General features: G+C 43.8%; 1 protein-coding gene across 1 annotated transcript in view; it reads right to left on the bottom strand.

The window, feature by feature from the left end:
• Positions 1 to 27,927, bottom strand: part of LOC138566212 (NUAK family SNF1-like kinase 1) — a 235,144-nt gene that overhangs the window by 113,459 nt on the left and 93,758 nt on the right. The window contains exon 2 of the mRNA XM_069643269.1: positions 5,616 to 5,736. Within this exon, the coding sequence (XP_069499370.1) occupies positions 5,616 to 5,736 (121 nt within the window). The remainder of the gene's footprint in view (positions 1 to 5,615; positions 5,737 to 27,927) is intronic.

The raw sequence follows: 27,927 nt of genomic DNA, 5'->3' as shown, positions 1-27,927 counted from the left end.
CTAGACAATGATTTATGCCCCACAGCCATGAAAGTACAAATGGCCAGGGAGATGGAGGGCCATTCACACCTCTAAGTGAGGAAGCACACTTATTCAAGTAGGCTGCCTACAACTATTTTCTCAAACCTAAAATTGTCGGCAGTATCAAAAATGTAATTCTGGAGGGGAGAATGTACTAAAATCAAAATGTGATAGATGCAATGCTTTGAATTAAACGTTACCACTACCGGTGCTCTTCGTAACATTCCATGCCTTAATTCTGTAGTATGTCTATGCGATTAGAGATGGGGACAAGCCATTAGCAAATGACTTTTGGTGCTGCCACCAAAAGGTGCAGTTGAATCTCAATTGCTAGGCTTTGGTCCATCTGGACTGGAACACAAGCAACCACATGCATGTGTTGGCCCTGTGGTCTAGCAGTTTTGGAAGGGCTTTTGACATTAGCGACAGGGCCAATACTGAGATGCAAACAATGGTATAGAAGGCTGGCCAGAGCAATGACGGCGGCTCTAATTGATTGAGATGTTTTACTTATTAGGTACAACCAGAACGCATTATGTGGAACACAGATAGCATGGCAATGAACTGTGAGGAGAAACACACATCCTATGGGTGTGTCTGGTCATTTACCCACCTAATGACTAGCCGTGGCTATGTTAATGCCTGAACACCAAAACCTAACCTTTCCAGAACTCTCTGGGCAAGCTCTATCACAAAGTAACACATGTTTTGCTGTATAGGGCCTACCAGTGTTATATCTAAGCATTCTTTTGAGTGTTTAATTACTTAGTTGCCTCTGTAAATGAGCTCCTGGTGTAATAGAATTTTCTTAATGTGCGTCTTCAGCCAGTTGATTTTATAAGCAATATATTTGTCAATGCCTCCGACTTGCTCTGAAGTCCTGTCGAAAACAAGTAATCACAAAGCCAGCAGTTTTGGCATGCATATAGGTATTAGCAGACATTTGCCATGCTATCATATGCCCATTTACTGACACCATTTTCCAGCTTTTCCCATTTTATGGCCAGGTGGTTCCCTTATGGCAGTGCCTGGCAAATGCCTATCCATGTCTAATCAAAAGCCCAAGCTGTTGGCTAAGCTAATGCATGTTGCCTTGAGTTTGTCTCCCTAAGTGAAAGTGTACATGCCCAGATGTGGGTGCCTTGCTTGCTACACTTGGGGAATCAAGCTGCACCTCACTGAGCTGGTCCAACAAGGCCCTACCTGAAAATGATAAGGCTAGGATGGCGAGTATGGACCAGTTTCAGATCTTCTCATGCATGCTTACCAGTGGGGCTCTGACCTAAATAGAATGCATCTTTGTTTGGAAGCCTAGTCTACTCTGCCAGAACGTTTCATGATTCAAACTGATAAGTACTGACTTGATAACCTCATTCTGTTTGAGTAACTTTACAAAGTTTGCATGCAAACAGAATATGTCATATGTGTTGTGGGATTTGTTTGGAAAGCATGATGTAAATCCTGGGTGCTGGGTGTTTAGGCAGTGCCGGAAATGAAACATGAACAACCGTAAAATAACAAAAAAGACGAGCGCTTTCTTTAATGTTACGGACAAAGAATAAAAGGTGTACATCTTTTATAACTAAAAAGTAGATTTTAAATATGTTCTAAAGAGTGCAATCAGAGGTGATTTTAACAATTGGACAAGGGACCAATGCTCCCCCCACACCCCTGCTCTAGTCTCTCCACTCAAATACAAACAGCCATGGCTGAACAGGCCCTACCAGTGAGATTGCATCTTTTAAACGTGGCTCACAGGCAGATTATTTACAACAGGAAGTGATTAGAGATTAGAAAAGGTAAAAAGGCAGTGATCATTGCTGTTGAACTTTAAAAGAAGATTATATAGGGTTCTAAGAAGCTATTTATGTGTGATTGTTGGGTGATTAGTAATTAAGGGGATACAGAACAAGCTGTGTGAAACAACCTTGCTATGCTGGAGCTTGTAGGCTTCTATTCAGGATGGGGAAAACAAAGCTACAGTCATAGGGGATAATTTTTCAGGTCAAGCGGAGTGGAAGAAGTGGCGCCAAATGCATTTAGCTCCACTTTTTATGAGCTGCAGGATTTTGTATGATTTGGCAGGCGAAGTTGGAGAGCAGATTGGATTTAACAAGCTCCCCCTATCAAATTGGATTGGTATTCCACCAGCATGTATTTTTACGTTGGCGGAAAACCAATGGGTTCCTATGGGATCTGCTTGAGATTTACACCTTGTAAAAGTGGACTGTGTCCAAAGGTATACATTGTGGATGGCTCTCACAATCGTTAATTGTGGAAGTGATTTACACTTCTCCAGACACAGTGGTAAAGTACGGAGCAAAGGCAAGTTTTACCTATGTTTTACTCTTTACTTTTCCAATACTTGGTGGAAACAAATAAAATTAATGAATGGTCCCTTTTGCAAAAAAGTGCACACAGGAGAATTCTGCTCTTTGCAATTTAGGATTCAAAACAAAAACAAAATGCTCCTCTTAATCTTTTCATCAACATATTTCTACAACGATGAATATATTGACAGATACATTTATCATGTGACTTGCATTTTTAAAGTAATCTGTATAACATTCAGTATTATTTTAGGTATTCAAAACAAAACTTCAACACATGCGTACAAACATGAGCTTGGAAGATGTGTGGTCGAGTATCTAAATTTCAGGCTAGGCCTAAATTATGGGTTTACCAATTGACCAAAGTGTGTTATCCTTGGCATATTTTTTTATTTCACTATGCCTTAACTACCTGTTAAAATTAGGTGCCCCTAGAAGTGATTCAGTTCACATTATAAGCTATTCCAAAAAGCCTCACTCATGGTTTAATAGATGTGTAGCACCGGCATTAGGAGACGGACACACACGGACACACACGGACACACACACACACACACAAACACACACACACACACACACACACACACACACACACACACCCTTTGAAAATATCTGGGACACATTTATTGAACAAAACTGGGTCAGACAATAGCAAATCAAAGTAAACACATCAAACAGAGTCACCACGGACAATTGCATATTATAACCAGTATGTAAATAGTATGTGCCAGACCATGATGTACATGGCACGCCCCAGCAGGAGCGATACCAGGAGGCCGCAAACCCCTCAACCAGCACCATCTGCCTCCTGATGCAGCCCTTATAGCCCTAGCACTCCCTTGCACTCTGAACTCAATTGAAATGTGCTGCAAAAATGCAACAATAAATTACATTTTGTGTTTAAAATGTCTTTTGGACATGAACCATTGATCGGAGACATTCAGAATGGGACTTCTGTAGGGGTTCAGTTGGAAAGGAGGGGGATGTGGAATGGGTGGGTGAAGGGAGGATTGTATATACATGTGTATGTTATTGGAGGATATGTTGTTGTGCTCGAAATATTGTTAAGATCCACAAGACTACCTGTATTGATTGGACATGGTATGTTCTGTTCTGTTCTTGAAATTAAACAGTTTGAAAAAAAAGGTAATTTTGTAGGAAACATCCTATTCCTTGCTTTAGTATTCTGAGGAGGGTCTATCTTTCACAACAAGATGGAGGGAGCACAAGCATCTCTTCCAGGGCATGCTGGGAGTAGCCACAGTGCTCAGGAAAGTATTGTTGGGCGGCCACCATCTGAGATGTTGCAATGACTGGGGGCCTCACTGCTCAGCCCTCTCATAGGAGGAAGAGGAGGCATCACCCTCAATTCTCCCAAGCCAGGCCAGGAAAGGCATGCTGGGTGCTGGTGTGGATTGGTGAGAGGGGAGGTTAGGGCAGCTGAAGGAAGGTCACTGGACAGTGAAAGATGAAGGAGGATCAGATATAACAGAAAGGGGAGAGCAGATGGGAAGGGAAGATAGGTAGACTGATTTTGCAAAACTATTTTCCCGCTTCTCTTTTGCTAGGTACTGTTTTTTTTATAGAGGGGTGCAAATATATTTTTGCAGATCTGGGAAATATTATTTGGTGGATCACGAATTTGGGAAATCTGGATCAATGCCAGCACTTTGTTTAGGGTACTCCTAGACCCACACCCAATGGAATGTGCCCCCCCCGCCCATTACAACCCTGGTCCACCCAGATGAAATTTCTTGGAGCTGGCCCCAATTTAAAGTAGCAGGGGAGAGAAAGTGAATCTCCGTCAGTGTGGTCTAGTGTGTATATATATATATATATATATATATATTTATTTTTTTTAATCATTTTTTTTCTCTCTCTCAGGTCTACTGTGCTAGCTATCTTTCGCTTTCTGTTGGGTCAGTGTGGTCTAGTATACTAGCTATCTTTCTGTCTATAATAACACATCATTATCGTTTAGCCTTGGACGTTTGCTTGCATTCACAGGAATTTGGTAAATGAGCCTATATGCGCTGATATTAACGATACATATGGTGATCCATTCTTTTATAAAATGTATATCTCTTTACAGTGATATACTTAAAAACAATGCTATGTGATGCCAATTCCTGTTTTGTCAAGGGGTCAAAAGTCATGCTCCATGGCTTTCTGGGATGTCACTTCAGATTGGGGTCAAATTACATTACTTCCTGTGATGTCACTTCCGCTACCCTAGCATTTTGGTGAAATGACGTCCCCGATTCCTGTGCGCCTCTTAAGAATGTGTCTGGCTTTGTCACTTTTGACTTTGGTATTACTGTGAACGCGACGCATATGGCCGGCTAGTCCTCCAGGGATGCCTGGCTGGTGTAATCGTTGCTCTAGGGTGCCTTGGGCAGGGCAATGATAAAGGTGGCAGGGAATGGATTCGGACACAGAGAAGGTTCTTGTGAGATCCACGTGCATGGATATCGGAGGGAGATTCCCCCTTGAGTGACGTATTAGGAGTCTGTGTGTACGATGGGTGAAGATCATGTCTGCAGAGGCCTGCCTTTTAGACCCATCTCTGCGACATTCTAAAGCGCAAACTAGGCCAGCGCTGTACAATGTAAACAGATACAGGGCCTCATCACGAGTTGGGCGGTAGCACTTAAATGCGGCAGTAACGCTATTACTGCTGCATTTAAAGGGTCCGCCCAAACATGAGTATGGCAGGTTTACCCCCCAGCTCTCAGCTAGGGGGTAAACATGCCAGGAAAATGCAGATTCATGAAGTAATTATCACGCGGTAATACCACCGGCGCTTATTGCGCTGAAAAATTCCCCATTGGGTCCAATGGGGAATGGGGAATTACATTTACATTTACCGCTCAACCCATGATCTGGCAGTAATACTGCCAGACGGGTGGGTGGTAATGCAAATACAGTTGGGCGGTACAAAATACAAAACAACATAAAATAGACAAGGGGCATGAATAAATAACTAAAACCACAAATCATGTAACCAATTTTAAAACATAGTATCATGAAAATTCCACATGCCATTTTATTTAAAGGATAAATGACACCATTATTGCTAATGTGATTACATCATCCCTCCCAATCAAGTGAGTGAGCAAACAGATACCGGTGTAGAACCTATATAGAAAATATGGGGTCAAAAATGGGGTGGTGGTGAAAACATGGCGATTGCAATGCAAGGACGAACAAACCAGTGCCTGCAAAATGGAGGAAGAAGATCATCTCCATGGCAACCTCCCTTACCTTCATACACCTTGACGATGTGCTCGTGCTTGAGCAGCGCTGTGATTTCAATCTCGCGTTGCAGGTGCACCTTGTCCAGCTCATCCGTGATCTTGTCTTTCCCAATAGATTTGATGGCCACCTGCGAAAGAAGCCGCCACAGTCAGCGATCATGCACGGTGGAACATGCTCACAACACAGTGGGCGCACAGTGAATTCACAGGCATCACTTTACAATACCATTGATATGATATGAGATGACATGATATGGCATTTATAACGCGCCTATACCCAAGTGTTTCAAGAAGCATCGAGGCACGGGAGGGGAAACAGAGGGAAGAAAGATAGCGATCCTACTAGGCCAGGTCATTCAGATCGCGCAAGTGCATGGGAAGGGGGAAAGTGCAGGAGGGGAAAGGGGAGGGGAAAGTGCAGTACATGGGATAAATAGAATAAATAACAATAAGTAAAAGTACGGCCAGCTGGTGGCAAGTGCAAGGGTAAGTGCAGACATCGGGTGTTAAGTGCTGGTTGGGTAAAATGAATAAGGTGGCGTGTGGTTGGCTCGTGGTGGGCAGGTGCCCTCAGTAGTAGCCAAAGGACCTCTTCCCCAACCATTTGCTTCAAAACTGAATTGAGAGGCCAATGGCTTCTGTAATGGGCAGAGCCTCGCTTTTGTAGACGCTCCGGATAGTAGTACAATTTATGTGTAAGGTGCAGCTTATCACTGCATTCACAGTATCAGGGAGCAGATGTTATTGACCACAAGGAGGGAGGATAGCTCAGGGGCAATGCACTTGCCTTGGAAGCAAGATGACGCAGTGCAACACAGGTTTGATCCCCGGGTCTGCACCGCTGGGTATTAAGCGTTATAAATAACTAATTACAAGACAAACCATACAAATAACAGACCCACATCATACATAGATAAAACAAAATACAAGGCTTAAAGATATGTTGTCTTTTGCATGTCTGTCTATGTGGTGCACTACTATGCCTCTGGGCGCGCCTGCTAGCGCGGTAGAAATAAATTAAATAAATAAATAAATGTGACATCAAGGTACACACAGCACAGCACCGCTCCCATTACAGCCCAATGGAGCATCAAGCCACATCAAAAGACAGTTTATGTTGCTTAAGTCTAAATGTAAAAGAAAAATGCATCATGGCACGATAGCACTCCACCTGGTTTACAGGCTTGCACATGTATGTGCCCAACCGTAGCTCGACCAAGGCTGCATGTTACTGCTACGAAAGTCTGCAGACCTAGGCTTTTCTGTTACAACTATTTATTAGTCAAGTCATTTGGTTTATTTAAAGCAAACCAAGACTACAATGCCCAGCATGCAGGTCTGGGCTCGTGCTATGGCAACAGGGAGACATCAGGCCACCCGGGTTCTCACGCCATGTCCGTGCAATCAATACCAAGGATGCGGGCAAGATCCTGGATTACAAGTCTCTCTTTCATAAGACTCACCCATTCCTACTGGAACCATAACATTTCTGCAGGTGAAAGGACACAGCGGCACGCTCAACCACATCGAAATGGCCCGACAGCCTAAGCGGCGCAAGGGTGTTATTGAGGGCACAGGCCATTCCGACCCGATGTAGCCCAATGGGGAGGGCTATATGTAGCCCCCGAGATAGGCTGTGTTCTTATCAATCTTCAGTTAATCCTCATAGTCATCATTGCCATAGGAAGCCGTGAGATGATGTGTGTACTACGCCCGGGGATACTAATAGTGGGAGGGGAGATTGGCGTAGCCGTGGGGTAGCCAGCCTATCAATGGATAGGAAGAGGCTGGCCCTCAGGCTGGAAGAAGGAGCCATGGGCGTATGGGGGGGCTGGAGGGGTGGCCACCCTCTGGCTCCCCCATGGTGCCCAGTGCGCCCCCAGCCTCCCGCTGGTGCCCTTTTACCCGCCCCATCGGAAAACAAAAGCTGCCTCCGCCATTGTCAGGGCTATGCCACGAATAGGTTGGGGAGTGGGTAGGCGGTCAATAGGAAATGATGTCTGGAGCGGCCGCAACTATATAGGCCCCAGGGAGATCTGTGGCTTGGTTGAAACTCAGTAATTTATCAGGAAATAAGAGTTTAGCTAATCAAATACTACCACCTAACTCCCTGGGGTGCTCATACCTCACAGTCTTTCTATCATATTAAGCCTTGGTTGTTGATTTTTCTTCTTTTCTTCTTTAAAAATCAACAAGCAGCACTGTTCGCTCGGCGAACACTGCAAGATGGCAGTACCCAGGTTTCGTGCAGGACAAAAGAAAAAGCCTGACACCGAATGTTGATAAGCAAGAAGAAATTAGGTTATGCAGTAAGAGTTCTCCAATCAAATGAAAATAAACACAGTGTATTAGTATACCCGAGGGCGGGGGGGTAGGGGCGTGTTCTGATCAATGATACCACAGGTCAGCAGAGTATCAAGGGCCCATCGGAACGCTTCCCCTGGCAATAATGGAGAACTCAACCATGGAGCAAATAAGCCGTCTTTATTCTCCAAAAGACAGGGATCATACAGGAAACAAAAATCTCAGGCGATCACAGCGCCTGAACCTGTGTCACTTGCTTGTATCCCTTAGTGATGTCACAATCACCAACCCATCCCAAAAACCTAACGGCCATCCCTATTGGGTAGCCCAGGTGATAGTACCTATAGAGATCTCCTATGTGAATTATGCCATTGATCTTTACATGTCAGGTGGGTCAGCCGGAGACTTCCCCAAAAATGATCTATTACTTTGTTGCAGGGTCACATGATGACCATTGGCCCTTGCAATATTACACGCACTCCACACCAAGCCCCCCTCCCCCGGGCTTGAGCGTCTGGATTAGCTGGAGCGGGTGTCCCCAGGTCTGGGACCCTGTTCTGTTCACAGTGCTCAAGGTAATGAGAAAGACTGTCTCCATTGTTGCCACCTAGCCTGGGAGAGTGCCTGCAGATTCCAATGTTAGCTGGACAACGCATCCATCAGTTGTTAGGGAGAATTCTCAGAAATGTGCCAATTCCTCTCTACCTTAGAGATCCCCAGCTCTTTTGCTGGGCTCTAGGACTTTTTCATTTTTACCTGCAGAGAGTGAGACCCTTTTTTCCCACTATCTCATGTATTTTAATGTGAATTTAACTCTGCGTTTCTTTTGGTTTTTGGGGTCTGACAAACTCCATAGGCATCTTTTTACATTGTAGCACACAGCACCTTCAGTGTGGTGCTACAGGGAAGTCTTTCAGATTTCCCCAAAGGTTTAAATACCTTTCTCTTGGATAACTACTGTGTGAAATTGACTTTTACAATTGTAACTTTTTAGACCCAGCACACACTATCTTACAATAGGGTGCTGGAGGGGTTACTTAGTATCCCCTTTGCCTAACTTCTCATGTAACTATTTTAAGTTACCCTTTCATCGATTAATGGCTGGTGGCAGTGGTTTACTTTTTACTACTGTGGCGCGTCTTTACCGCAGGCTACGTTCGCAGGGCCAGTAAAGCACACTTGGGTTCCATTTTCATCAAAATGGGCCCAGTCTTTTTTCTCCATTTCTGTGTTGAAAGGCCCTTCTTGAGATTTACTTTGCGCGCCAAACCAGGTTTGGTCCCTTTGTTCATTTTGTCTTTGGCGGGATTCACGAGTGAAGACCGCCTCTGGCTCCAGGGTGTCAGGTGGGGGCAGGAAGTGAGGGCGGTGCCTGAAACTCCCTGTGTTTAATCTCCTAGGAGACAGGAATGCACCCTTAGGTGATTGGCTAGCTGGCTGTCCGGCAAGGACAGCCACCCTGCTGGGTGACTTACAGCTAGGCTGGAATGGTTTATGGGTTTTTCAATGAAAAAAAATGCATCGAAGAAAACCATCAAATGTAAATGCATCAAATTGCTATCCTTCATATATAAAAGTACATATCCATCGATACTTGTCAATATAGGGATGGACAAGTTTCAATAGATATGTGCTTTTAAATTTAAAAGGTAGCATTTCGATTCATTTATTTTACACGTTAAAACTATACATGGAGCTGCCTAATGCTGACATTTCAGCACCACTGGCCAGCTCCTTGTAATGTTTTATTGTTTATTGTATATTGGGGTGGGGGTTCCCCCCACTACCACCCAACCCCCAAGTCACCCCCCTTAACTCTAACCCTTACCCTAACCATATTTATCCATCAAATTATCCATCGAAATTAATTCAATGAGTATGCTTTTTGATGGAAACGCAATTCAATAAATACATTTCGATGGATAGGAATTAGATGGAAACACCAGATACCGGCTAGAATGAATGGGAGAAACCTGCATAAAAAGGCAAGGCTTTTTGGCTTGGAAGACAGAGTCGACCACTGGACGAAGGAATCCGAAGAAGAACTTGAAGAAGACGCCTGCTGCAACTCCTGGACCGTTGGTTTGCCCAGTGAAGCCCTACTGCTGTGCTGAAACTTTCGTATCAATAGAGGAGACCTGCGAAGACAACTTCTCCCCTTGAGTTGGTGGGAACAATTAACTCCAAAGTAAGCCACCTGAATATCATTCTCGGAGCTGGTTGAATTTCCATTGCAGTCGCTGCTGGAACGGAATAGCCAGGGAGAGGAACACCAGTTTGTGTGTGTTGCTTTTAAGTTAGCCAAGAGCTCCAGGAAGATCCTCTGGACATCCAAGAAGCAGGACTGACTGAGCCTGAGCCCCCTCAACAGAGTGTGGGACCCCAGAAGCAAGGAAGGTCCATCTCGACAGCCAAGAACTGCAGTGTTGCTGTGTGGGATACACGAGGAGCTGAAAAACCGAAGTGCCACTTGCTTGAAGTTTGCCGGTTGCTGTTGGTAACCGTCCCATTACAGTGCAGGAGTCCCCAGAAGTCCTCCCTCTTGTCCCCACAACTGAGGCCCAGGAACACAGGATCCGAAGAGCTGCACAGGAACAGAAATCATAGCTACATTTTCTTCTAACTAAAGGTACTGTGAAAGTCTAAGAAAACTTACCTCTTGTTGTAGATTTGCTTCTACTGCTTACAGGTCTAACAGCTTGTGGCCAAACTTTGATTCTTTTTCATCAAAGACTTCTAAACATTGTGCAAAGACTTTTCTTACTTACCTGCAAGAAGTGCTTCAGCCACATAGACTTTTGCCCATTGAATTTGGTTTAGCCTGTTTCCCTGAAACACTCTTCTCTCCTCTGAATGGAGGGGTGTCTAAAAGTATTTGCCTGATTAAGAATATTTCAGGTCCCTTGTTTGTTCTAATAACCTTTTCTTTGACACTCATCTCAGTACTATTCTAAATGCTAACAGTAACATATCAATGTTCACAGTGTCCTAACTATTGATGCCACCTTAGGGTGTAGACAGTCTGTGTGTGGCATCCCAAATGGGTGCTTGCTGATTTAGGAACTAAGAGTGTGTATTTTTGAAGGTATTTGTGTGTTGCTATTATATTGCTCCCTTCTAGAGAAGGCTTAGTCAACTGACCGGTAAACAAATAAATAATTGTTTTTATCAAGAAACCTTGAGTTTAAGTGTTTATTTGAGTACTTGGCACTATGAATCTTTGTGTAACCACTCTACAGCTCACATTGACCCCTCTTCTGGAGAGAAGCCTGGCTGCTCTACCACACTACCAGCCTGTGTAGTTCAGACTTATACCGAAGGTTGTGTCCTATTGTCAGGAAGCAGAGGTTGTTGTAGTGCACCCAAAAGGACTACTACCCCAAATCTTTACCTAACTTCAGTCTTGTCCAAGTTTAGAGCACTGGCAACACTTGGATGCCGGGCTGATCAACGTTTTCTTGGAGCATACGTCCTGCTGCCAGTTCTGGGCTTCCCATGAGACAGTGCACAATCTTTTGAAAGATTTGAAAGGAGAGATTTGTGATGGGAATCAAAAGAAGCCGGTGCTTTGTACTAAGATTCCTGAGTGAGCCTCGTTGGTTCATGGTTGATTACCATGAAAGAAATCAAATATGTTTAGGGTGGGTTTGCATTGCTGTTTTTATTATTGATCAAGATTCCCATTTCTTGTACAGTTAGCACTTCTTGTCATCATGAACTACGCGGGCCGGTGTGCTATTGAAAAAATCCTGCGTGTGATTGTTATGTACTATTCAGTGCGCTCAGTGCCCGTGCACAATGTCAGCGGTCCAAGTGGCCTGAATACATCTCACCGTGATAGTAGAGGGTGCTGGTGGTTGTTGGCTGTCCCGAGTTTGTGGGCCTGAGGGCAGCCAATATAGAGTGACCGTGAGCGAGCTCCGGATTGGCGGCTACATAATACTTGTCGCAGTGAGGTGTGGTTGTGGGGGAGGTCAGGTTAAATGTGTCCGACTACTATGAGCAGGTTGGCCAAATGGCACAGTGGGATCAAGGTCCTGGCATTAGAAATTTGCACATTTCGAAGTTTTAGCTCTGAGGCTGCGTACCTGTTGTAAAGAGTTGCCAAAGTCAGGCGGCCACGGCTGTGAGGACGGTTACGAGTCCATGCGGCTGGGCGTGCCGTGAGAAGGGCTTGGTTTGGGCAGATATCAAGCATGTGTTGAACATGCAGGGAGTTCCGGCGGGGCGGCGGTTGCAAGAGGCCTACCTTAATGGCCAGATTGGCCTCCACAGTTTGGATGAGCGATCCCGTCCTCTATCTTGGATGTTGTTTAACTAGTAAGAGGAGGGTGATTGATTGGCTGGGAGACAACTGCCAATTGGTGGAAACAGAAGAGACTCCTGGTTGGGTGGTTGGGTGGTTGGGGTTGCTCCATTGTTGGATGCAGTGGGGCTTGGAAGATTTGATAGCACTGGCTATCGCTGGTCAGTAATTGCTTGGATTTAGGCTTAAACATATGGTTGCCCATTAACCACGGGCAAGTTAGTTAAAAAGAAGAAATATGTTTGTATATCGGTGTATGCCAAGTTTAGCTCCCGATTGAGTCAATTTATCAGTATGTTAGATGGAGTAGGATCGCCGTTACAATAATGGTGAAACAAATGCTGGACTGTGGGAGCTGTTGTGCATGCCTGATGCAAGTGAGGGTGTGCAGGAAGCTGTCCCTCTGTAGGATGAGGAGGCCCTTTGTGGGGTAGGGAGCCCCGTGGTCTGCGCGGTGAAGACCATGTTAGGTGGAACTGATTGTAATTGCACTAGGGGTGAGAGAATTCCTGAACTAAGGTCGTGGGTGTGTGATTAGCAGTCCCTGTGTGTAACGAGGGAATTCATTGTAGAGTAGAGACCACGGTGAACACCATGATGTCCGATGGCGTTTTAGATTATGTTCTGGGTGCAGCTGGGTCAAAAAGAAACCCTGGTGGTAGTTGGATTGTTTAAGGGGTGGGTGCTCCCTGGACTAGGGATATCCATAGACTAAGATAGTGTCTGGGAAAACCGCAATCTCATTTTTGTGTGCTAAACATTACATGCTTAAATCCATTCTGCAAAATTGTAGGCCTCCGAACAAGTCACAAAAGCAATCTCATGTCTGGAATCCTACCTTACCTGATGGTACTATACAGATAGGTCAAGAATACCAAACATCCTTGTAGCTCCCAGCAGGCCCAGAAACTCTGCTATATTTTCTAAGGAAAGTGGTGTATCCATGCGGTCTTGTTAATATCCGTCAAATCCACATATATGCAAATGCTACCAGTTACATTGGTTGCCAGCACCATTGGAGATATACATTCAGAACTATCTGTGCATTCTCTGCCATCTCTTGATCTTCTCTTCCTTAAGCAGGGCTTTGTGTTCAGTCGTCACAACGAATAGTATAAGCTCGCTATAGCCCATGGCACAACTATTTAAAACATATAGAAGTTACTGTTCTCCTTAGCATTCACAAGCTATATGTGCACCCACAAACCTGCCCAATTTAGGGGTCCCTTATATGTTATCTTTATACCAATTAATGATGCTAAACCAAACTTGGCATCCCACAATATAGTCACCTCCTTCTGCACGCATGGTTTCCACATTTGTGGCAACACCCCACACACACTTAGAGCAATACTCTGTTATCCCCCAAAAGGCCCCATGTTAATCTTTGTATAGAGGGCATGGCACGTCATACAAAATATCCATAAGGCACCCTGTGGATCGCCCTACATCCAGACATGTGCCACAATTCCTCCACCTCACTAAGAACTATTGTGGATTTCTCTTATAGTACAGTGAGCCCTGCCTTTCCTAGTTCGCCAAACATTTTCTTCCAGGTAATAGCTTGCTCCTTTTGAGCCATAGACTAAGATGTTGATTGGGAAAACAGCTGTCTCATGTATGTGTCCGACACACCCCTGCATCAGATGCTAAAACCCACCCAGTAGAGTCACACAAGGATTCACACCTTATCAGATGGTACTATAAAAATAATTCAAAAACCATACGGGTGATGACTCCAAGATGCAGCATGCTAATATCTTCAGACAAAAATGGTATGCACATTTTGGGGAACTTTATGAGAAAAGAAGGCTGTTTGAGACAGTGAATCATCTAACAACTGGCAGCCCCCGCCTTAGTGACAACAAATGACCAACTCATATTTTAACTCGAAGCAAAGACTGCTTTGCTTTCTCTAAGGAGCAACACAAATCCTGGTCCAGACTGGTGACCTCTTCAAATCTGAACCCCCAATTGGGGCCCGTCTCTCGTTCATTTATTGAATGATATTACTGCAGTGTGCTTTACGCAAGATTCATGGTTGAAGGCCGCAATTAACCGCTTATTAGAAAGGGGGACTCAATGATCCAGCCAACTTTCACACGGTCTCTTCATTGGATGCCCAAGGGAAGATCTTTGCAAGGGGTTGTAGAACATTTAAATCATGAATTCTCAGGTGTATCGACCCACGTTCAAGTTATTATGCTGTAACATTTGGTGCTGTGGGCTTAGAAAATCCAAGATGGATGAAAAGCCCACTATTTCGCCAGAATCCAGGAAAACCGCACAGTTTTTGCACACACCAAAATGGTTGCCTGACCAGCCACCCACCAGTGCGAGCTTGATGGGCCAGAGGCGCCATGAGTGAAACGTGGTGCCAAAGGAAAAACAGCAGTTCCTATTAGCTCAAAAAGCGCTTTGAAATCACCTTTGCTTCTCTGAATGCAAGCTCAAAATGCCTATTTCAAACATTACAAGATATTCAAAAATCTTACTGAACACCAGCAGACGTCTGGTAGAATGAAGTCTTGTGTGCATACAAAATTTGGAAAGATGAAGAGCCTAAAATAATGTTCATAACAAAACTGGCTGAGCTGTGGATGTCAGCAGCTTAAGTGAAATGGGATTTAAAGCCACTAAAATCGAAATGTTTAAAATAAATGAGTGACCTACTTTTGAGTGTCACATAGGTTGCAACTGCTTAAATGTCATGGTTATGAACTTAGAATCAGCGTTCTAGCTGCATGTGTTAAAATTGTACGTTTGATTTGAATAAAGAAAAATAGGAACAAAAGTGACCTTTGGCTGAAGCCTGGCTTAAAGGGACTGAATTTTGCCTGGCAACTACCCCCGACAGGAGTTGAAACCTTCCCAGCAACTGCATTCACAGGCCTGGCCTGCCTTCTGCTGCCCCACCAAAAGGAGATTACACCTCTCTGATTGAATAATTGAATCAGGGGAGGGGTACCTGGGACTGCAGTGAAACAGAACAATGAACTTCCCTTTGCTCCAAGCAATTGCTAAATCAGAGGGTCATAAATGGCTTCCTCTTGGAAGGAAATGGGAGGGGCACTGCCTCTGTGAGCCAGCTGAGCTTGGAGGAAGTGGACAAACCAGAAATTCCCCCATGTGCTTTGGGAAACCACACCACTCTGGGCCAGAGCATAAATTTGAAAAGATGGATAATTCATAGTACAAAATTGTCAAAATTATATCAATAATACCATTATTCCTGTGATTTTTCTGTGCACATTTTAAGAGGTGTTAGGACTCTGTGGTATGTTCTGGGGGGTAGTAGTGGAAATTAGGTTATTACTCCAAATGTCTGTATGTTAAAAATCTGACACTTCATCAGCTGATGCCCATATTCCTTGCGCACATTTGTGTAAATTCTGGAAAAGTTTAGAGGTTGTATTATGGATGAAAAGGGAAGAATTCTGTCAGAGGTGAACACAACATCTTACAAAGACAGGGATCGGATGGTTTGGCGCTACAGAAAATATGTTAACTGGACATATAATATTAGAAATATTGTACATAGATAAATATGCATTTAAGTCAAAAATAGATTTGTGTGCAAAGTGACAAGAGGAGTGTTCTTTCTGTATGCCATAAAAAGGATGTCTCAGGATACAGGATGACTCACAACTCAGTTCCCCAGTCAGGCGACAGAGAATCCTCTAGCCTATCAGGATCCTCAGTGGGTTGGGCATAGAAAGTCAGCCATCCCACTCATTTTCAAAAGACATAAAAAGAGCCACTGAGACCCAGGTAGGGACATTCACTTTCCACTTTCTTGCAAAGCACTTTGACGGATGACATCCAAATTCAGGCACTATCCAGAGACCAGAACTTAGAAAACCAGACTCCAGATCCCAGAACTTTGAAGCAAAAGGCCTACTGCAAGCTAAAAGTATTCTCAGCCTGCCTTACATCTTTGCAAACTGATTTACCCCAGACTTCCAAGGGGCACATCAGAATAAAACAGCCAGGCTATGCTGTTTGATTCTAGCCAAGAACTTTTGCCAGAACCAGACCCAGAGAGCAGTGCTGTATCCAGAACCGCAGACCAGAGACCAGACCAGACCGCTGTGCAGTGCCCAAACTTTTGCCAGAACCAGAGATCCAGATCAGCAGAGCAGAGCTGACCCAGATAGTTGTGACTTCAGAACCACCCGCCAGAAGTACAGTCTAAACCTGACCAGATCTGTGACGAGGCCCATTCCTTCCAAAATTAGGAGTGAGTAGCCAGAACTGTGCAGAACCAATCTCTTAGTTTAAAATAATCTTATTCAAACTATTTTAACCTGTCCAAACTGCATCATAGAAATCGTGTGTCCATTCTGTGATTTCAAACCTGTGAAAGTGTCATTTGCCATTTGAATCTTACTTTATTTCTGAAAAACTACCTCCACTAAATCGTCCGCATCTTTTGAACCATACATGCTGGGAACAAGATTTAACCTTCATTTTAAAGCTAAGATCACAAGCTTTCCAACAAGCGCAGTAGTTTTTCTGTAATCACGCTCGACGCATTCGGAAAAAGTGCTGCGAATTGCAATTTGACAGCCCCTGGAAATCCAGGAACCAAAGAATAAAATCTCCTATCCCTGAAAGTCTGCCACCCAAGGAGCAGAGAGGAGGTAGGAGAAACAAAGGACCCAAACAGACCCATTTTGTGGAGGAGGTACAAATCTTCCAATTTGAGGGAGAGGGATATTCGGAGGATCCTGGGAAAAGGATCTTCTCCTTCAGAGATGGGGGACTCCTCCCAAAGAAAAATGGGTCCCAAGGGATCCAAATCCAGACTGGGTAGATGTGGGGACTGAGCTAATGCCGCCCATCATCTCATCCCAGAACCAACAACATCAAAATTGGGTGACACAAGGTGAAACACCCGGTCATAGTAGGGACTCCAGAGGGCACCCCTTGTTTACTAGGGAATGACCTCCTGAGAAGGGTGTCCCCCTAATAGATTGCGTAAACAAGGTCCTCTGGACCCAGACTAGCCGGCCAATAAAATTAAACCAGAGTGTCAACCATGTTAGTTTAAACGGCACATGCCACATGGTTGAACAGAAAACTGACCAAGTAGAATTTCACTTCCAGTACAACCAAATTCCAGACGTGACAGTAATAGCAGTAGGACAACAGTCTGGTGACGGGGGGGTCCTCTCTATTTCTGAAAATCAACCTTCCTTCCAGTTTAAGGTGGCATTCCACACTGGAAGGACACACTCTGAAATTCTTTACTAATCCACAATCAGACATTCCCACTCCAATAGTCCAGAAATATGTGAAATCAGCTCAGAGCCTGGCTGATATTCAGCAAATTGAAGAGCATTTGTTCATCCCTGTTCAGTTAAATGATGGGAAGGACTCTGTTCTTGCCCGAGTGTGTGTGAACAACAGTAAGAGCTTCATCAGCGAAGCCATGTTCCGCCAACTCCCAAAAGATCCAGCCATTCCCACATTCAAACTGATAGACAAATGGGAAATGGATCTGGAAACACCCAATTCCAAACATCTCCTGCCAAGCAGGTGTATGCTCAAAATCTCCATTGGCAACAAGAGGATAGTCCATAATTGTTGGGTCGTGCGAGACGTCACTGCCACCTTTTACTTAGGCGGTGACATTCTCAATTGCTTTGCCATTAGTTTGGACCTAATAAACTTCAAAGCTTGGTCCCGATTAGCGGATAATCCCATGGGCTTTGATGATCCAGAAAAAGCATTTAGGTCAGCTCAATTGCTACCTTATGCAGTTGAAATTCAGATCAAAGAGGACGTCACCATCCCAGAAAGGACCCGACAATTCTCCCTGGAAGTGAAAGTTAAGAGGACAAACATTGAAAAACCCTGATGCTTATATTCATCTAAATGCTTCTCTTCAACAGCAAGGGTTGGGGGTAAACCCAACATACGTGCTAGAAACGAGATTTAACTTTCATTTTAAAGCTAAGATCCTAAGCCTTCCAACAAGCCCCGACTTTCTACTCCTTATAGTTTTTCTAGTTTTTCCGTAATCGCGCTCGACACACTGGGAAAAATTGCCACGAATTGCAATTTGACTCAACTTCTTCATCTGTCAAAAATAGCTGTCTTTTGCTTCCACTGCTGAAATTCGTTTTCAACCTGATAATCCCTCATGAATCATTGCTAGTGTTGACCTGAACTAATTCAAAGTAGCCGTCACTTACCCTGAATTTCCTAGAGGGAATTAAAATCATTTTTAGCATATTTTCACTTCATTGCAAATCACATTAAAAGAATGTCTGCCTATTTTAAGCGTACCGGTTGCTCTAAGCTTGCTAGGGGGGAACTGTAAGCTGTATTGCATTTGATTGTGTTCCTGAAAACTGTTTGCTCTCCTTCCATCTCCTTATATTGCATAGGGGGGGGAGTGAATTGTCAAAAGAAAAAGTGATCATATCTCTTGTTGAAACCATATCAGTTTATTTCTGTGCTGCATTCTTTCCATCATTGCTTTTCCTTGAAACCATAAAAGTATTCGCTGCTACCTTATCCTTTCTATATTAACTCCTTACTGATTGAAAAGAGTGTGCAATTGTAACATTACCCATTGTTGATCAACTTTATATTCATAAGTGTGCTATCAAATATTAATTTATTCATAAAAGGGTGATATATATATATAAATATATATATAGTTTCATTTTTTCAAATAAATCTTAATTTGCAAAACAAACCTACTTCTTGGCTCAGTGAGGTCAGAGGGGATTCAAAGGGAGGGGCGTTATACAAAAGGTTTATCATCCAGATCTATGAACTCGTCATACAAATATATAAATAAGGGCTTCCCTTGGGCATCCCAGATTAGGCATGGACTTAGTTGGAGTGCTGAATTGATGTCACTTAACAGAATGGAGTTGTAACCATATTAGTCATCTCTAGGCTGTAGTTCACGCCGGGGTCCGTACAATCGATCAGGTCTTCAGGTTAAATCTCCTGATTCAGAAATATATGTTGTCACTTTAAGAAAAATGAATTTATATATGGCATGCATAGGCTTACAGAGAGCCTTTGATGAAGTCCCCCGCCCAATTCTATGGGATAGATCAATTACTCTAGATATTCCACACCCCCTGTTCAGCCCAATACAATCTTATGCTCACATAATGAAGCTGTTGTCAGATGGGGCTTTGGGAGGAGCAACAACTCTCGCTTTTTAAGTAGGAGTAAGGAGTTTCACAAGGCTGCATCTTGGCTGATATAGATCAGATCGATATCGATGGTGTCCTAGAGTTTCTCTAGACTGTTTTGACTGGCGCTATGCTACTAGGCAGAGTTAGATATGATATATATGATATGATATGATATCCTGCCCTTTTATTTGCCGATGATGTGGTATTGATCTAAATGGCGCCGACTGGGCTAAAAAAGCAGATGGTGGAATTTGTTGCTTTCTGTGAAAAGGAGGGCCTGATGGTTAATAAATCTAAAACCAAATCAATTGTATTCAAGCGAGTAAGGAAGAAGCAAAACAATTGGTGATAGAACCATTGATCAAGTCAATTTTCTTTACTACTTGGGGATCAGACTCACAGACACGAGAAAATGGGTAATGCAGATGGATAAGTCCAACATAATACTAAGAAGTATAGTGCAGCTGCGATAAAATATGTGAGCAAACATGGGGAAGGTGCAGTCAAGCCAAGCCTTAATATCTACAAACTGCAAGCGAGGCAAGCTACACTCTATGGTGCAGAGATGTGGCAGCGTAGGAGCGACAGAAAATACTTTCCTAAAAAATATGTGGAATCTACCAAGGAGCACTTCAACATTCTGTGAAGAGACAGTTCTGAGTTATGTCGGTCATGCCGGTAAGATAGCTTAGCAGGTTGAGCACTCGCTGCTGTGATCTATACGTCATAGGTTAGAATCCCGGCAATGCCAAATCACCCTTTCATCCTTCCGAGGTCGATAAATGAGCACCAACTTAAACATATAAAGCGCTTGGGGCTTAAGCGCTGTGCAAATAACACATCATGGTTGTAGGTGAAAGGATCGAATACAAAGGGTCGAAATGCAATTGTTTCGATACAAAAGGACCCTACACAAAAAAAAGAAAACAAAAATCGAATGCACTTTTTGGGGGGGGGTCCTCACTCAATCCCCCGTTTTTTGGGCAAAAACAACAAATGTAACCTATACCAAGGCGCAAACAAAAAAATTTTTTTAAAAAAAAGTCATTCGATCCTTTTTATTTCGCTTCTTTTGACTCGAAACAATTGTATTCGACCCTTTTAAATTCGAACCTTTGGGTGGACACCACACATCATTAACATTATATCGGTTGGCTGATTGCTATTAAACCCATGTTAAACTGTATTCGCTTATGGAGTGCTCCCCCATTACATAAATATAGAGGCGCGTTACAAGACGTGTTCAGTCAAGAGTGCGCGAAATCTTTGCCCTCATGTAATCATGTTAAAAAATCTCTTGTGAAACCTAGGTTATGGTATTTATCGGTCTGAACTAGAAAAAAAAAAAAAAAAGCAGTGAGATGATAATGACCCTCTTGTGTGAAGTGCGAAATAGAGATTTCGAAGAGACTATTATTAAGAGATCGGCAACTCTCGCACCGTACTGGGATTGCAAATAACCTTTGGGTTATGAACCATATTGTGACTATATAAGACCACAAACGTCAAGTTCAGAGGTGGTATCTTACCTGTGGCAATGCACACTTATCAATGGGATTGGACTGCTTCAGGTTCTTGCCCATTGTGTCCAGGTACAAGAGAGACGGTTATTCATTTCTTTTTGCTTTGCCCCAGGTATAGCAGCTTGCGGTAGCGCTATCTAAGGCCTAGAGTTAATAGAGTCAACCTTCGCAATACATGTATATCAGCTTGCGGAAGCGCTAGCTAAGGCCTAGAGTTAATAGAATCAACCTTCCCAATACGTGTATATCAGCTTGCGGAAGCACTATCTAAGGCCTAGAGTTAATAGAATCAACCTTGGCAATACATGTATATCAGCTTACGGAAGCACTATCTAAGGCCTAGAGTTAATAGAATCAACCTTCGCAATACATGTATATCAGCTTGCGGAAGCACTATTTAAGGCCTAGAGTTAATAGAGTCAACCTTGGCAATACATGTATATCAGCTTGCGGAAGCACTATCCAAGGCCTAGAGTTAATAGAATCAACCTTCGCAATACATGTATATCAGCTTGCGGAAGCACTATCGAAGGCCTAGAGTTAATAGAATCAACCGTCACAATACATGTATATCAGCTTGCGGGAGCACTATCTAAGGCCTAGAGTTAATAGAATCAACCTTCGCAATACATGTATATCAGCTTGCGGAAGCACTATCTAAGGCCTAGAGTTAATAGAATCAACCTCCGCAATACATGTATATCAGCTTGCGGAAGCACTATCTAAGGCCTAGAGTTAATAGAATCAACCTTCGCAATACATGTATATCAGCTTGCGGACACGCCGTCTAAGACCTAGAGTTAATAGAAACAACCTTGGCAATACAATGATAGCTGTGATGGCATGTATAGGAACGGATGAAGCGTCGTGTGTACATGCCGTCCCAAATCACATCTTTCATGCTTGGGTTTTCAGGAGAAATTGACTTGATCAGGATCAATCATTAGACATAGCCTTCCTTAATTCACAGTACCGTGGCCTTCACGCTGCTCAATTGCTTAAATTACTTTTTCACTTCTGTGTGTGACAGCCGCTATGGCATAACTGAGGAATTTGAGCGTTAGGGAGCGAATTTAATAATTCCTTGTATAGATACTACCAAGATTATGGTAACGTATTATTTGTATACTTGAAACTATGGAGTGACATGGGGTTACATATATTCCATATTGTCATGACATAGTTAAGCACCAGAACTTGAAAGGGTCTTTAACATGTATGTAGTTCTCTGTTATATTGATCATCTGGCTACGAAGACATGTTAGTCTGGGATTTTATCTCCCTCGCTATGAAATATTTAATTTGTTATTATGTGCAAATTAACCTGATTTATAGGCCTAATAACGTATATTTTTTTATTGTTTTAAATCATATGTTGTTGACTGATTATGTCACATATATCTGCTGTGCTACTGTATGAGAATTATTTTGTACATACCTTAATGGCCAAATTAACAAATTGGGCCAGATTCATGGATTGTTTTGCACGGTTCAAAGTGACTTTGCACTGGCGACAACAACCCTGATTCATGGAACTGTTCAAAGAGTATTTTTACTGTGGGATGTTTTTACCCATGCATCCAAGCCCTACCATAAAACTGTGCAGTACTGGCATGGAAAACATCATGATGGCCAGAACTCCCCAGAGAGTGCACAGGGAAAACATGAAGAATAGGCTGCCACCCATTTTTGCCTATGTTGTGAGCACAGGTGGGCACTGCCTAAAACCACCATTGGGCTACACACACAGTAGCCTGAAACCATTGGGAATGGCAATGCTGATTGCCAAAAAGCAACTCAGAACTGTGGGGAATTCATTTTCTTAATCCCAAAAATGGTTGCAATACCGGTGCTCACCACTATCAGAAAGCCGGCGTTTTAAAACCACCAGACTTTTGTGCAAAACTGAACAAAGGAACCGAAACTAGGCCAAGGAAAGACTTGCTAAGAGGTGGATACAATGTAAAACTATATTCTGAAATGACTTGAAGGAAGTAATTATTTAATGTATATATAAAAAAAAATAGCTGCATGTAAGTTGGATTTGAATGTAGAAAACTGGGAACTAAAGTGACATTTAGCTGAATTCTGCCTGACAACTACCCCCGACAGGAGAAACCTGCTCAGCCACTCTTCCCAGGCCTAGCTGCATCCTGCTTCCCCACCAAAAGGAGTGGACACCTCTCTGATTAGATTAGGGGAGGGGCACCGGCAGGAGGTTGCACAAAGCCTTGTCCTGGACTCAGGCAAATGTTATATTGGGGGGGGCCGTAAAGTGGCTTCCTCTTGGGAGAAGTGGGAGGAGAAGTGCCTCTGGGAGCCACCCGAGCTGGAGGCGGGGGCAGTCAGAAGCTTCCCCCATGTGCTTTGGAACCTAAACCACACCCATCTGGGCCAGAGCATAATTTTAAAAAGATAGATAACTCATAGTGTGGACTTGTCAGAATTATATAAGTAATATCATTATTCTTGTGATTTTTCTGTGCACTTTTTAAGAGGTGTTAGGGCCCTGTGGTGTATTCTGGGGGGTTGCTAGCGGAAAATAGGGTCTTACTCCAAATGTCTGCATGTTAACAATCTGACACTTCATCAATTAATGTCCATACTCCTTGCGCACATGTGTGTAATTTTTGGCAAATGTCCGATATTGGTAAACCAGTCAAAAAGCGCAAAATGTTGTCATTTTTTAATGCAAGCCCCCAGGAAGATCAGAGGCGGACAAGCATGGACCATAAGGAATATATAATGTGTACATGTAATTTCAACAAATTGTGTATCTGGGAAATATGTATTTGAATCAAATATAGATTTGTGGGCAAATTGACCAGGGGAGGATCCTCTGTCATGATCTCTGCTTCCAAAAGGTCAGGACTTACCCAACTCCCTTGGAAGCAGACCCATAACCCAGGTTCCGAGTGCCAGCCAGTCCCAATTGGGACCTTTTGGACCCTGTCCTGGCGCCAGTGGCGCCAGGCTCATAAATATGCCCAGTCCCAGCGCTGCAAGCGCCGGGCTCATAATGCTTGGGTGGACTTACCTGCAGCAGACCATGCTGCTTACTTACCTGCCAGTTGAACCCCTGATTCCCTTCTGTTTGGGACTACTTTTCCTGTTGGGTGGGGCAGGAGCCACTCCCTAGGTTCAGAACACTGGAACTCTTCTGGAAAGCAGGAACTCTTTTCTTACCTAGGCGTGGCTGTGGAAGGAGACACCTAAGCACTACAGGAGGCTATTTAAACCACACCTGATGGATGAATCTTGCTTTGCGTTATTCTGCATCCTCTGCAGCAGAACGCTCATCGTGTCTTCTGCATCTGATCCTGGGCCTAAAGGAAAAAGGCTTACCATCCTGAATCCAGTCTTCAGCAACATCTATAAAGACAAGAAAGAACAGGTTAGCACTACGGTCTTCAGTGACAGCGCATCTCTTACCTGGTCCATCGGCTGTCATCAACGCCTCGCGCAGCATTCCTGCATCTGAAAGACAAAAGCTTACCAACTCTTCGCACGCTCCGGAGGCCTTCGGCGCTGCATCCCGCATCTGTAAGACAAAAGAAGGTGCGTTTAAAGACATTTGGTAACGTTAAATACTCACGTGCCATTACTCCATCCATGCCGAACTCAGTGGGCATTCCGGCATCCTTCAGCAGCTCCGAACTGGTACCTGCAAAATAAAAGGACAGTTAGTGCGCATCGTGAAGCAAGCAACAAGCGCTTACTTACGCGCTTCCAGGCGCTTCTATTCCGCATACGGGTCCATCCTCAACTCACTTCAGCCAGTCAACCGCCATCGCCGGAACCCTGCAAACTAAGAGACAGCATTACAAAAGACTTTTAAAGACATTTGAAATATTCAGAACTCACCGTTCGTGAAGCAAACGACGGACAGCAGTCCTCTGAAGTCAAGAGGCCTGCGCTACCTATCCAGTGAAGAAACTGGTTACAGCACCCTGCCCCGAGGCAGATGGAGAGCTCGGCGCTCACTTACCTAAGGTGAGAGCGTTAACCTTTGGGGTTCTACAGGAGAGGAGAAAAGGAAAGAGATAGGGACACCCCAATAACCCCAGTTCATTAATCCCATATTTTCTATCTGCAGACATCTTACTCTTCGAGTCAGGCATACAGTGCACAGAGGTCCAGCCCAAAGAGACAACCGGGTGGTGCACATCACTTTTGAAGATACGGTAGTCGCCCAGTCAAGACCGGCGCCTCTGCGAGAATCAGGTGAGCGTTACATCCTCTGACCCATAAACAGACCTCATCATGATGACAATCCATTTCCTTCCCCCAATCATGGGAGAGGGGAGAATTGGGCCAATGACAAGTAGAGAGGGGCAGGCTCAGTTATGCCACGCACACACCCACTTCCAAAACACATAAAAAGAGACTGCTGGGACAGGTAGAGACATTCATTTTCCATTTCTGCGGAGCATTTTAACGGCCGACATCCCATCCAGACAGAGACCCATAGACTACAGAACTTTGAACCTAGAAGGCCCACTGCAAGCTAAAGTATTCTCAGCAGGCCTTCAGAATCCAGCAAACCTATTCAAACTATTCAACAGCCGGGCGAGCTGTTTGAATTCTGCCAGTATCCAGAAAGCAGTGTTACATCCAGAATCCACTTGATCCGGACCGGAAAACAGAGCAGTATCCAGAACCAGAGGCCGCTGTATCCAGAGAGGCTAGACCAGCAGAGCAGAGCGGACCCAGACGCTGTGAGCAGAACTGCCCAAAGTCCAGTTCAGTTGACCAGATCCGTGACGAGGCCCATTCCTTTCAAAATTAGGAGCGAGTATCCGCCAGAACTGTGCAGAACCCAATCTCTTAGTTAAAATAATCTAATTCAAACTATTTTAACCTAAGTAGAACTGCCTCCTAGAAATCGTGTCATCTGTCATTCTAAAGCTGCAAACTGTCACCTGTCATTGTGAGTTGTACTTTAAATCCAGAAATCTACCTTTATTAAATCGTCCGTATCTCTGGAACCGTTTGGGCTAGGAACGAGATTTTAAAACTGTGATTCTAGGCTTTGCAATAAGACTTCCTAGTCCCTATACTTTTTCCGCAATCGCGATTTACGCACGCGCAAAATTTACCGCGATTTGCGATTTGGCTCAATTTCTCCACTCGTCAAAATAGCAGCTCCATTCCTTCCTTTGTTAAAATCCGTTTGCAACCTGGTAATAACTCAGAGCATTGCTAAAGTGAGCCTGAACTAATACCAACAAGCATCTCTCACTCACCCTGAATCTCTAGAGGGAATTAAAATCAGTTAACACATTTTCCCATCCGTTGCCATCACATTTAAAAGCATTTTGGGCCTGTGTTTCAAACTTCTACCCGTTTCCTCTAAGCTTGCTGGGGGGGGAACTGAATTTCGTATTGTATTTGATTGCATTCCTGAGAACTGTGTGTTCCTCTTTCCATCTCCTTCCATTTCTTACATTGCATGGGGGGGGGGTGAATTGCCAGAGAAAAAGTGATTACATTGTTGTTGGTTGAAATCATATCAAGTTTATTTGCTGTACTGCATTTTATTCCACCTTGCATTTCCTTGAAACCATAAAGCATTTTCAGCTTCCTCATCCTCTATACTACTCCTAAGCAATGAAGTGTACCACTGTAACATTACCCATTGTGGATCCACATCATATGTCTCAGTGTACTATCAGATATTAATTTATTATAAAAGTGTGATATATATATATTGTTTAATTTTTCAAATAAACATTTTAATTTGCAAAACAAACCTACTTCTTGGCTCAGTGGGGTTAGGGGGATTCTAAGAGAGGGGTGTGATATAAGGGTTGTCATCCAGAGTACATGAACTGGACCTAAAAATATATCAATAAGGGTTTCCCTCAGCATCCCAGACTAGGCATTGACTTAGCTGTAGTGTTGAAGTGAATCCGCTTAACATTACAGTACAAAATGAACTTTGTACTGACCTTGCACTGTTGCATGAATCGGGGTTGGTGTCGCCAGTGCAAAGTCACTTTTCAGCAGTGCAAATTCACTTTGAACCGTGCAATACATTCCATGAATCGGGCCCATGAAGTATATTGACTGACACAAAGAACACCAAACCCCTGTGTATCTCCCAGGGTACCTATAACCTCTGCGATAATGTGCAAGGGGCATCCTTGGAGTCATCCATTCAGAACGATGTGGACCTTCTCGGTTGCCTCTTCCTTGCGCAGGCCCTCCTGGTCCAGTTTAAGGTAATCCTTAAGCAACAATGTCATGGCTCTTACCCTATACACCCTGCCAGCGCCCATCTTGTGCTCACGGGGTCTACGCTTTTCAAGCCTCTCTGAAAATACCTCTGCAGATTCCTTTGATCAGAAATCCAGGGCTCCAGATGGCATGGGGTCAATTCCCATCTCCATCTCCTTTTGGGGCTTCAGTCCTGACCTGCCTTGCCACATAAAACATACATGTATGCTTGTGCCTTTAAACTTCAGGTATGATTCAAAATAATACCAATAACTCTTTCTCCTGCCATAAGGCATGCAAACGAATGTCCACCTGCAACACTGTTCATTCTTACCCCAGGCCACCCTCACTCACTTCCTGTGGCATCATCTTCTGTGGCTTTCCTGTGCCCAACACCAGTTTGATCCTTTTACAATTCACAATAAACCACCATGCAGACCGTTTACATCCACTCATGGTGGCGCCCTTCCTTCAACTCCGCCACACTTATTATCCCTCCCATCCCGTCACACTCTGCCACAATGCCGTACTTTCTCATCACACCCTTTGCATGACAATATTGGCTCATGGCCATATAACCGACACAACCGCCTTTAAAACGCATGTTCTCTTTCACGTGGCCAGATTTCATCCCAGTACACCATTCAGCTTTACAACACATATCTGCACGGATGGTGGTTTATACTCGGTTACCCCCCTCACTCATGACGATTTTATCCTTTGGCATCTCTTTCAAGCAATTGGCACTTTTTTTTCTGTACAACACTCTTTCATCGCGGGATGATATTTTGCAGGGTTTTT

The sequence above is a fragment of the Ambystoma mexicanum genome, chromosome 2p, assembly GCF_040938575.1.
Source record: "Ambystoma mexicanum isolate Mex_15411 chromosome 2p, UKY_AmexF1_1, whole genome shotgun sequence".
In the NCBI taxonomy this organism is placed as follows: domain Eukaryota; kingdom Metazoa; phylum Chordata; class Amphibia; order Caudata; family Ambystomatidae; genus Ambystoma; species Ambystoma mexicanum.
The sequence above is the reverse complement of the archived record's forward strand: the minus strand, read 5'-3'. Positions and strand labels throughout refer to the sequence as shown.